We start from the raw sequence: 13,260 nt of genomic DNA, 5'->3' as shown, positions 1-13,260 counted from the left end.
CCTAATTAATTCTTAGTCATAACAACAGTTATTAATCACCTCGATACATTCACAAATCAATAGCACAACTAAGGGACTCAATCTAACACACAAACAAGTCACAATAAGACACACAGCACAATTACAAAGAAGTAATACAATCAAACACAACCAAATGCATATGCGCAAACATTATGATGCATGCCTGTTCCTAGCGCAGAGCCATGAGCTCATGCCTCGGTTGTCTACCCGCAACCCGACGTTACTCGGGGCGAACCTCAAATATGGTCTCTTTACCGTGTCAATTAGGCACAATCATCATCATAGGCGAACCCATGTCAATTAGGATATCTTGGCATCACGGTAAGAGACAGGCTATCAATTAGGCAAACATTCCTAGATTAGCAATTTTAGGCTATCAGTTAGGCAGGCACTTTTGCATTAGCAATTTGGCACAAGGCCCGTTCACATTTCATTTTCATGAATCATAATCTATTTCAATTATTTATTTCACTCATAACTTTTCATTTTCTTTCTTTTCATTTTACCTCCACATCACTGATTACATACTCATACATTTGCATCCCAATATTATTAAACGTACCTCCGCATCACTGCTTAACTATACATACCTCTGCATCACCTTATTTATTATTCACTTATCATTGCCTCAAGTTTCTAGACAGCCAAACTTCTTTATCGTTTAATAAAAATTCCTTTCCTTAATAAACTGAACTCAAATTATTACTTAAAAAAAACTCCCTTCTCAAAAGATAGAATTTAAAACATTATACTTTTCTTAATAAATCGAATTTTAAATAGAATAAATCTTTTCCCAACTAAATAAATCTCAAATAATTTAACTTTCCAAAACCAAATCTTTTAAAATAGCATTTCAAATAAAGTCCCAAATTTTATAAAAATTTCAGCAGCACTTCGCCTAAAACTCAGGCTTAACCACCCTTATAGGTTCCCTCTTTCTCAAGAATTATCAAACAGACGTTTCTCAATCAATCAGACATTCACAATTTAACAAATCAATCATACTCCACAATTCCCATGTAATCCATCAATCCAACTCCAATCTCATCAATTCATAATTACTTTCCGCATATCATAGAATCCTTTCCAAAATTCAACTCAATCAACTAGTAATCCCAGAAATCAGCCTTCCATAGTTCTAGTTTTTTTTAAAATCATTTAATCTTTAACAAAGTTACTATTTTGTTTTAAAAGTCAGCTTTCAAGAAAAAAATTCAATAATTAAACTTCAATCTTTTAGCAGTTCTCAGACTTGATTCTAATTATTCATAAATCAACATCAACAATCATTAAAACCAAAACCAACCAGTCGCAAGTCAGTTCCACAGCCACTCTGTTACATCAAATAACTAAAATTAACAGCAAACACTTATTCTCAATAATCAGAATACAGCCACAACCAACCAATTCAGTATAATCACATAAATTAGAATTTTAAACAATCCTATCAAAATCAGAAAAATAACATCAGTCACAGCCTCAATTCAACCGGTCGCAATTCAATTTCATCGATTAACCACTTACGGCAACAAAACTAGTCACATGAGACATTTATAAATTATTTGCACTTATTCACTAAACTTCAATGGTATTCATAAATTAAAACGATTAATTTTAAAATAAAATCCATACCTCAATGTCGCAATTAAAAGAAACCAGAGGCAGTATTACGACGAGGCAGTTGGCTGGACCACTACTAGCTACGCAACAGTTTCAATCAAGATAGCAGCGGCGTTAGCTCCCACAACAGTGATCGTGGTTGCTATGCAACAAAGATTTCGAATTCAATTGAATCAAAAGCAGACACAGCTATGGAAATTTAAAATAGAGCACAGGCCAAAGTTAAATTAAAACAAGAACAAGCAGATTAATAAGATATTGGCAAAATAGGGTGTGTAATTGGAGCAAAAATAAGGGAAAAAGCTAACCCAGAACAGTGGATATTGAACCTAATTGAAACGGGAACAGGGCAGCAACAATTCCCAGCAATTCTCTGTGTTGGTTCTAGCAGTAACAACACCCCGTTAGTGGCCCCAATTCACAATAACTCCAACAATCGAAAAAAAAAAAGGAAGACTAGACATAGAAACTACTATGTCTATGACAGCTCTAACTCGACAGCAGCAGCAGTGGTGACAGTGATGGCTAGGGTTTGGCGGCGGCGGTAACCCTAGTGACGGCGAAGGCGGTGGTGCGCGACAGTAGCAGCGCTGCCTCCCTCTCTGGCCGCTGCATTCTCCTTCTGCCTGGCGTCTTCGCACTCTCGCGTACTACTCTTTCTCTCTTCCTCTTCTCTGTGATGGCGACGACCCCTTCGGCTTCACGGGCGATGACAGTGCGCGGCAAGCTGGCATCGCGGCAGAGCCTCCCCCTCCCTTCCTTCTGCTTCCGTGGCTCTGGCTCCCTCACTCGGATCTCTCTTCCTCCTTTTTTCCCATTTTCTTTTCTTTTCTTTTTGGTTTGCTGAAGTTGTGTTGTGTCTATATGGGGAAGAGGGGCTGGCAATGGATGAGTGAGTAATGAGGGGAAGGTGAGCCTAGCTCCCCGAAGAGTTGACAGGTTAGGGGTATACGTGTGTGTATTGCAGAAATCGGGACTAGGATTAGTGAATTAGGAATTAGGGTTTAGAATTGGGAATTTAAGATTTGAGTAGAGTTTGAATTTAATACCAAATTTAATCAATATAATTAATTTTAAGAATACTATTTAATTTTTAAAATTATAAATTATTTTTAATTAAATACTCTAATTTACAATTTAGAGATAAATAAATAAATTTTCTTTTAGTTTATAAAATTAATCAAAACTTTCAATTATGTAATTTAAATTATATATAAAACTATTTTATCTCCAATTACTAGAACTTTGAATTTTAATTAAGCAAGAACCATTAATTTCAATAAATCAAAAATATCTAATTATAATTGAAAATTTATATAAAACTGAATTAATTTAAAACTCGAAGTCTCATAATCTTTCTAAAAATATGGGGTCTTAAAATCTCTACATTCTGATGTTGAGCCAAAATCTTTTAAGAACGCCAATCAACACTCTAATTGGTGTAGTGCTATGAAAGATGAGTTGGATGCTCTTGAGTTAAACAAAACTTGGTGTCTAGTTGATTTCCCTACAGGCGTTAAGCCGGTTGGCTGTAAATGGGTCTATCGCATCAAACGCAAGCCTGATGGTTCAGTTGATCGATATAAAGCACACCTTGTGGCTAAAGGGTTCACTTAGACTGAAGGTGTTGATTTCTTGGAAACCTTCTTCCATGTTGTCAAGCCTACCACCATCAGATTAGTTTTGGCATTGGCCTCTATGAAGCATTTGCCCATCATCAGTTGAATGTCAATAACGCTTTCTTATATGGGGATCTTTCTGAGGATGTTTATATGAATCTGCCACCCGGGTACATCTCCTCGACCGAATCAATGCTGCAAGCTGCTAAAGTCATTGTATGGTTTACGACAATCTAGTCGTATGTGGTATGACAAACTTTCTCATCTTTTGCTATCTCATAGATATCAGCAGACCTTACCTGATTATAGTCTATTTGTTAACTTCACTGGTACTCAAATTTCTACCCTTCTAGTTTATGTTGACGATATTGTTTTCACTGGTAATTCCATTTCTGAACTTGCTGTCATTAAGTCTATTTTGCACCTACATTTCTGAATTAAAGACTTGGGCCCATTAAAATATTTTTTGGGTATTGAGGTTGCTCAATCAGCGAAGAAAATTTGCTTATCTCAGAGAAAATATTGTCTTGATCTTTTTTGGAGGATTCTGGTTTATTAGGTGCTAAATCTGTCTCTGTTCCAAAGGATAGTACCACAAGACTATATCAAGACAAAAGTCTCCTGCTATCTGATCCTTTTTTATATCGCCATTTGGTTGGGCATCTTATCTATCTCACCACTACTCGACTAGACATCATGTATGCCACTCAACAATTAAGTCAATTTACGGCATCTTCTATTGAATCTCATCTTCAAGCTGCTAAGCATGTGCTACGATATCTGAAAAGTAGCCCCCGCAAAGGACTTTTTTCCAAGAGAATTAGAAATTCAGCTTCTCGACTTCAGTGACTCTGATTGGGCCGGATGTTCTGACACTCGGCGATCTTTAACAAGCTATTGTTTCTTCTTAGACAGTTCTTTAATCTCTTGGAAGACCAAGAAATAAACCATCGTTGCCCGCTCATCGAGTGAAGCAGAATATCGTGCACTTGCCAATACATCTTGTGAACTTCAATGGATACTAAATGTGTTACAATTTTTACGCATCTCTACTATCCGCTCACCAGTTTTATATTGTGATAATCAGAGTGCTCTTCATATTGCTGTTAACCCGGTTTTTTATGAACGAACCAAACATTTAGAGGTTGATTGTCACTTGGTTTGACAAAAAGCTCAAGTTGGAGTGATGAAACTTCTCCCCATTTCCTCTTATGGGCAGTTAGCTAACATTTTCACCAAGCCATTGTCTTCTCAACCCTTCCATATCTTAATCTCAATAAGCTTGGTGTTCTTGACATCTTTCATCCTCCAGCTTGTGGGGGCATATTAAACCATTCTTCCACCTTAGTCCATGACAACAATAAAGAAGTTTCACGGCCCACAAATTCAGCCCAACAAAATATAAATTCAGTTACAATTTTAGTCTTATTTTATCTTTATGTTATCTTCTTATCTTATCTTATCTTTACTTTTATCTTTTGTAGGCAATGCTTTATATATATTTAGTTTTACCTTCATAATTCAATTATTCAACAATCAATAAAATTTTTTTCATCTTTTCTTTTCTTTTTCTATTTTTTCACAATTTTATTAGCATCTAATACACACAAAATGATTGAGCTTATTTTAGACCCAAACAAAAAAATTTTTATCGAAAATATAAAATATTTAAATTTTTAATATACTTATTTTATATTCATTAAATAAAAATATTTAAAATTTTTTATTAATAATAAATTTATCATGTAAATTAAAATTACATGTTAGCTAAACCCTTTAATTAAATGTTTATTATGCATCAACGTCTAATGCTCTATCTATAACTACTCCATGACCATAGTTTGAGACATCTCTCTCAATTCTGGCCAACCTTACATTATTTCATTTAAAAGTGCCTTTCATACAAATATATGTATCACGGTGTATTTAAGTTATAAAATTGAAACGCCACGTTCAATGCATCAGTTGATTAAGCTAAGGAATCGGTGGTCGTGTATCTTGGAGGATTCCAACTATGAACGTTAGCCAAAGAATGATTTCACTACTAGAAAACTAGTTATTACAGACGGATATTTTCGACAGATTTTATCCCACGAAAATACAGACAGAATTTCAGAAGGATTTTTTTGTCGGAAAACAAAAAAAATAAATTAACATAAATTACAGACGGAAAATAAAATCCGTCGATAATTCTGTCGATAAAATTAATTTTTTTCCGTAAAAAATAGTTACAGACAGAAAATCCATCTATAATTAAATAGACAAAACACTGCGTTTTATTAAATAATTACAGATGGAAAAATCCGTCTGTAATTTAAAATTTCCGTCGGAAAATATTAAAATAAGGTTGTGACAAAAAAGCTCGGCGTTTCAATCGCGATACTTCAACAAATCTCCACGCTCATCCCTTCCAAATCCTCCATCAGTGGCGCATCTCAGCTTTGGTTCAGTCGCACCGAAGCTCCGTCACACCCCTTCCCGGATCTTCTCCGTCACACCCTTTCCAATGGATCTTCTCCGTCACGCTCTCTTCCGTCCCTCCTCCTCCTCCGCCGCCGCCTCTACTGCCATTGTTCGATTGTTCCTCTGAGTTTTCGTCTTCTTCCGCCGCTGCCGCCACCGCTTGCGTCGCACGATCTCTCTCTATCATCCCTTGCGACGCACGAGCCCCCTCCTTGCTGTTGCTTAGGGTTCAATTTTTCTGTGCCAATTTTAGGTTTATCAATTTTTCCTCGCAGTTTCTATCTTCTTGTTGTTGTTGATGCTGATTGAGCTTCTTGTTCCTGTTGCAGTTTCTATCACATGTTGGTATCTCGAAACAGATGGTAATTTTGCCCTTTCCATTCTCTTTCTTCTGTTTAAATTTTTCTAATTTCCAGCTTAGGGATTCCATCACCTGTTCTGAGCTTGTTCCACGATTCTACTCTATTTGTGATTTTTTTTGTGTAGATAAATGCATTGCTTTCAATCATTCATCTTAGTATTTTTCGTTCTTATACGATGTGCGAAACACTTGGATTTCAATTTTATATATATAGCTTGAAGAGGCTTTCTGAAACTTTTTCAGTTTCACCATTGTAACGCTGGTTTAATCTATTTCCTCTCATATTGTATGCATGTTTGTTTATTCTGTTTGGTGAATTGTTTTTGGAACCCTAGAATTGCACATTCTTAAGTAATCAGTGTTCTAGCAATACAGTGAAATTCGTTGAACTCTTATAGATATAGAATGGAATTGAACTTCTAGATTATGGCTTCTCTTAATCACTTATTGCAGCAGATAGATTTATCTATGCAGAAATTGTAGTATTAGGATTATTTATTGCAGTATTATTCTCTCTTCTGTGATTTGGAAGTTGTAGAAGTAGTTAGGTGATATGTTAAGATAGAATATTGAAAGGTTCCTTTTTTTTTCTCCTTCTATTTTATGACCTTCTTTTCAGCTTAAATATTAATGGAAAATAAAATTAACTTTGTCTATGACCTACTTGGCTGAGGAGTGAGGAGCAGATACTCCGGGATGATATCAAGTTTGGTGGAAAAGCCCAAACAGCTTTTCATGAAAGATATCAGCTTAGTGCACTGATTGATTCTATGGATTTGTCAAATAGGAATTGGTTACTGACCTGGTTATTTTGGTGGTAGGATGCTACCCAAGTATAATGTCACTGCCACGTTAAGGTTAGTTTCAAATTAATAAGGAACATGATTTATTTCCTTTTTTCTTTTCGAAGGTGTTTTTGTTTTTGGTATATATACTGCAAATGAATTTGATTTTCACTTCTTGGGTCTGTTTGGTTTTTGCTTTTATTTTCTGTTTGGTATAAGAGGTATGCATTTCATGCAAAGATTGCAAATGCTGATTAGTTTTGTTGGCTTATATGATTTGGCAGGTCTCAGGACAAAGCTCTGGTTACAATGCAATTTTTGTATTGACCAGAGCTTGCTTCTCTTGCCATAAGTGTAATGCAGTTTCCTTTGATTATTGTTATGGTTAATAATTCTATAATTTTGCAATTCCTTAAAATAGTAAATAACTGTGTAATGCCAATGTCTTTTATTGTGAAAATTTGCTTGTGCTTTTTCTAAAACAATATTGTTACTACCTCGGAAATAAAATAATATCCAAGTTTCACTCCATGGCTTGGCAATTGGTCATTTTATTTCATATTGCAAAGAGGCTGATATGACTAAGGAACGCATTGAAAAACTATTGAAAGCTGGAGCCAATGTTGTTCTGACTACTATGGATGGTGTTTGATATGAGTCATATGACTCTCCTACAAAATTTGCTAGATTATCCTCATATGCTAGATTATCCAAATCTTTGAGCACCAAGGAAAGTAGATTTTTCCCTTCTTGAAGTCCTCCAAAGTAATGTGTTGTGGGACTGTATAATGTATGTTAATATTTTCCAAAATGTCAATCAATCAGTTTTGTTTTGTGCCTTTTGTTTTTAAGAGTTCTGCAAACTTTTTTTGTATACTGGTGCAAGTTACGGAAAAAGTAGCTATTGAAATTTGCAGGTTCAGCTGATAGAACAGTGAAATTCTGGGATTTAGAAACCTTTGAATTGATTGGTTCTGCCAGGCGTGAGGTACTTAAATGTACTTAATCTTTAGTTTCTATTCAAAAGGAAACAATTATGTCCATTTATGTCTTAATTTGTGCCTCTCTCTGTCTCTCTCTGTCATAAATATAAATGTCATTGCTTTAAAGTTATGTTGCTTCTCTGAAATATATTATATTACTTTAAATTAGGCTACAGGGGTGCGCTCAATAGCATTTCATCCTGATGGAAGAACCCTATTTACTGGACATGAGGATGGTTTGAAGGTAAGAGATTGAAAGAGATAATATAATGAAGAACTTGGACAAGGATAAAAGAGTCATGTATAATGCCGATATGATATGTTGCAGGTGTGTTCATGATATGTTGCAGGTGTATTCATGGGAGCCTGATATGATATGAAGAACTTGGACAAGGATAAAAGATTTTTTATTTTTTATTTTATTTTCCCCTACATTGCATTGCATGCACTATGCTTTATCTCTCTTTAACTATATTATTATGTGTTAATTTCAACGTGTCAGCTTATTAAACCATACGGTGATGGTTCCGGCTTGGATGCCAAGACAAGTGAAGGCATGGAGCACAAACTTAATCTTAAGGAAAATAAACAAGAGCAAGTAGAGGTTGATGTGGGGCCAACTACCAGATTCCGCAGTGTGTCCCCTGATGAGTCAAAAGAGATAAAGAATATATATATTGACTGTAAGCCGCTGACCTTTGATCTTCTCTTATTTGGTCTTCGAGTACTGCAACACTGTTAATCATTCGCAGTGTGTTTCTGAAACTGCCAAATTTTATACATTTCAATATTTTTCAGAAGTGTCAAGTGATAACTCTTGTCAAGTGATCCTTTTATAACTGTAAGCTATGTAGTGGTTTGTGTCTGTGAAGGATGTCTGTAGTGACTCAAGGCTAGAAACTTAACTTCTACATGCATTTATGTGCATCTAATGAATGCTATTTTCTTACATATGAAGCTTCTGGAGGGAAACCGATTACATTACAGGGAAACAATAGCAGGACTACTTGAAGGATGTTTCTGTGCGGCATAGTGAAATAAAAGCACCTAAAGTTCGAGATTCTTTATCTTGGGGGAAGCAAAAAAGTCAACATTCTGCTGAGGGAGCTGCACTCATTTCTGCAGCAACATCTAGCCTAAATAAATTTTCTAATGATGGAAGCTTTATGCGTGAATTTGTTAGCAACAAGAGCTCAAGCTTCAGGTGATTCAGATAGAACTGTTAGATATATAATATGGTTTGTGTTGATGATCACTAATATGAATGTTAATGTTTATACTCTATACAAGGTTCAACAAAAATTGAGGGGATTCCTGAGAAAACAGATTCCAAGGATGATAATTTAGTATTTGTTGCTGGTGCTACTGGTAGAGTTGGTTCAAGAACTGTTAGGTACATTTGTTAGTACTCTTCAATTCACTTGTTCTTTAAGAAGAAACTTCTTTTCTTTAAAATGCTGACTAGTGATAGTTTCATTTCAGAGAGCTTATAAAACATGGATTTAAAGTAAGAGCTGGAGTGAGGAGTGCTGAGAGAGCTGGTCCACTAATCAAGGTACAGGTTCTATCTTATGAACAAGATTTGGTATCCATTAGTGCTTGATATGAAAAGGATGTGCATTAAGATATAGAACATATGCAGAGTGTTGAGCAAATGAAGCTTGATGATGGAACAAGTGGAGGGAAGAGTACTGGTTACTTCATTGGGAACAAATAAATTTGGTTTACCTGCAGCTATTCTTAAGTGAGCATTAATGAAATTCTTTCTGATATTATCATATTTTAACAAGAAGTTCAAACTCATAACCTAACACTATCAACAGAAGACACTTTATTTGGGGGTCAAGTATCAAACTTTCAGGTGCTTAACATGTAAACTTTTGTGCTGATTTCCAATTTTGTAAAACTAGTCCTATGAATGACAGAGCAAAAGTAACAAATTCTGTTTCATGGTAGGTGGCAGAACTTATGGCAGTCATGGCCAAGAACCCTGATCTTGCATATTGTAAAATAGTGGAGGTAGTAGCAGAGACAACTGCGCCGCTGACTCCCAGGGAGGAGCTTCTTGCAAAGATATCATCTCAAAGACCTTACATTTCTTCACCAAAGGTATGTCCTTTCTTACATTACAAGTTATGACAAAGAAAAATTTACCTCACTGCTATAACTATACTAAGCTCTAATTTATGATTCATTATTTATTGTGATTATGCAGAAACCGGATGCTACAGCCATCAGTGATCCGGCTCCCTCGGAACCTGCCATTGCCACAACCACTGAGAAGGAAATTGCACAACCAAAACCGGTTGCGAAAGAGTCACTTTCGCCCTTTTCCAATTGCATTAAGAGATATAAAGCAACACCACATTACTCTAGTTGATTGGCTTGTAGAGATTTGCATAATGTAATTTTTCTCGTATAATACAATGTTATGAATTATAGCTGATAAATTTAGTACGGTTGGACAATACACTTAGGATTATAGTTGATGTATCAATACACTTCGTTTATGTTTTGATAATACGATGAATTTATGTATTTTTTGAAGTATTATAAATATTCAAATATAAATTAGATAAAAATTTGTATTAAATTTATATTTATTTTGTATGAAAACAAGTTTATTTTGTAATTAGAAAAATAAAAAAATTTCTATTTTACCTTACCGACAGATTTACAGACGGATTTTCTGTCTGTAATCAAAGTGAGATGATTTTCTAAGATTCAAATTACAGACGAAAAATCTGTCGAAAAATTTGTCTATAATTACAGACGGAAAATCCGTCTGTAATTACAGACGGAAAATCCATCTGAAAATCCGCCTGTAATTACAGACGAAAAATCCGTCTGCAAGTTTGTCGCCTTCAGGAAATGGAGGAAAAATTTACAGAGAAAAAATTCGTCGGTAACTAGTAAAAATTCGTCGGTAATTTTCCGACGGAAAAAAAATCCGTCGGTAAATAATTTTTGACGAGGCTTTTACAGAGGGACAAAATCCGTCGGTAACCAAAAATCTGTCTGTAATAAAGACTAAATCTGTCTGTAAATCTATCTGTATTAATCAATTTTCTAGTTATGTTTATATTGATGAAGAAAATTGTCATTTGATCACGATTTGACGGGGTGTTTTGTGATCAATTGGCTGTATTTGTGATCCTTAATTAACTACCCAATGGAACCAACCACAGTACCGGGATAATAGGGTTGGCCAAAATGCCGGGTTGGCTTTTTTTCTTCCTTCTTAAAAGTCAACTTATTACAAATATGAAACGATATAGAGAAATGGAATCAAAATTTAGCCGCACTTTGTTTTGTTCCCTACAGGGTACATGCATGCCACGTAATCACTATTGTGATATATCTGGATGGCAAAGTCAACTTTGTTTCTGAATTAGCTAGAAGGCCTCCTAATTTCTTGTCCTTATAATAATATTTGATTGTTTAATTTGTCAATATGGTTCCAATTCTCAATTAATAATTCGTTAAAATTTGTAGTATATATATCTTTGATGAAAAGCTAGTGACAATGCTTTTCCACATTCAACATCCAACTTCTGGAAGAAACTATATTACCATACCATGGTTATATATAATGAGGTGGATTATAGCATACAGATGTTATTTCATAAAGAGATAAAGATATTTTCATTTGTGGAATGGTTATTCGACACCTAGCTCTTCTTTCTTTGTGTAGGGAGCAGCTTGACTAAGCTTGGCAGAGCTTGTCCCAACAATGGCTAGTGATACTTGTGATGGAGTCGCATGTGAGATAGTAAAGTCTTGTAACCAAGCCTTCTAATAAGGAATACACGATTTTATATATTTTAATATTGTAAAAAAATTGTTCACCGTTTAAATAACCATATTAAGTTGAGATTTGTAATTAATAATTTTTATTCTGATTTATTAAAAAATATCTATTCACAACTAATTTAATACATAATAATTAATAATTTTTTAATGTATATATTGAGTTTATTGAAACAATTATTTTGTAATAAATCAATAATCAGTTTATTTATATTGTGTAATATAATTGAAATATTAACTAATGAAATATATTTATCAAATAAAATATGTATTATCACAAAAGAATTAGAAAAAAGTCATACTATGAAATTAATATTTTATTAAAAACACATTTAGTTAAAAGTATGATAGTTGAATTTGGATTTTTTAAATTTTAAATTTTTATTTTAGAGGATAAAGTGTAATTTTTTATCCTTGAATGGTTTTTTTTTTTATATTTTTTCTTGGTTCTACCTATGAAATAAATGGTGAGAGATCACACTTTATTTTTTAAAATAAAATTCAAAATTTAGAGGATCCAAATGCATGACAATTTAGTGGAATATATCAACAAAGTATCAAATTATCCATTTTATTTTCTGATCATAGTGCAATAAGTATAGTATATTTAGTTATAGTCCAATTCTCTTTTAATTTATATTGAAGATGGTCGAAAGCATTTAGAAGAAAGAGATATTTTCGGCATTCCTTACAATTCAATCCCATGTTTTGTTAATTCTGTGTGGAAAAAATTTTAAAAATAAAATTAACTAATTAATTTATATCTCTAAAATAAATTAAATTAACTTTAAGAGTATGAAATTATCATTTATTTAATTTTTTTGTTTTTTTTTATTTTTAACAAGAAGTTAATTTCACATAGTGCTGCACTCTTTATTGAATCCATGGCACAGGCTCTTGGATGTGCTCTATGAGTACTTCCAAGACTAATGTGAAAAGGTATGGACTTAAGGATGATCCCTGGTGTAATTCTATACCAATAGAAAATTCCTCTGTCACACCACCTTGAGTCTTCACACTAGTTGTGGCCCCATCATACATGTCTTTAATTGCACGAATATATGCGATCCTTACTCTCCTCTTTTCTAGAACCTTCCATAAGACCTCCCTTGGTACTCTATCGTACGCTTTTTCCAAATCAATAAATATCATATGTAGATCCCTTTTATTACTACGATACCTTTCTATCATCCTTCTTAAAAGGTATATCGCTTCAGTGGTAGATCTGCCTGGCATAAATCCAAATTGGTTCTCTGTTACTTGTGTCTCTTTTCTCAACCTCCGTTCTATCACCCTTTCCCATAACTTCATGATATGACTCATAAGCTTGATCCCTCTATAGTTTCCGCAACTTTGTATATCCCCCTTATTCTTGTAGATAGGTACCAATGTGCTCTTTCTCCACTCATCAGGCATCTTCTTTGACCTTAAAATCTCATTAAAAAGCTTGGTTAACCAGTTGATGCATTTTTCTCCAAGACCCTTCCAAACCTCAATCGAGATATTATCAGGTCCTACTGCCCTGCCATTTTTCATCTGCCTTAGAGCCTCTTTTACCTCGAAGTCTCGGATCCCCCGATAGTAGTCAAAGTTTTGAT

General features: G+C 34.3%; 1 protein-coding gene across 1 annotated transcript; it reads left to right on the top strand.

Annotated features, from left to right (window-relative positions):
- Positions 1-5,686: 5,686 nt before the first annotated feature.
- On the top strand, positions 5,687-10,328 carry LOC112763332 (uncharacterized). Its single transcript, XM_072222888.1, has 8 exons — positions 5,687-6,085; positions 7,787-7,857; positions 8,022-8,096; positions 8,355-8,535; positions 9,143-9,245; positions 9,335-9,407; positions 9,495-9,961; positions 10,068-10,328. Exons 1-7 carry the CDS (start codon positions 6,022-6,024, stop codon positions 9,567-9,569), a joined length of 642 nt encoding a protein of 213 aa, XP_072078989.1. The 5' UTR covers positions 5,687-6,021; the 3' UTR covers positions 9,570-9,961; positions 10,068-10,328.
- The last annotated feature ends 2,932 nt before the right edge of the window (positions 10,329-13,260 follow it).

This window comes from Arachis hypogaea, chromosome 17 (assembly GCF_003086295.3).
Source record: "Arachis hypogaea cultivar Tifrunner chromosome 17, arahy.Tifrunner.gnm2.J5K5, whole genome shotgun sequence".
In the NCBI taxonomy this organism is placed as follows: domain Eukaryota; kingdom Viridiplantae; phylum Streptophyta; class Magnoliopsida; order Fabales; family Fabaceae; genus Arachis; species Arachis hypogaea.
Note: the sequence above shows the minus strand (reverse complement) of the source record. Positions and strands in the feature narration are given on the sequence as shown.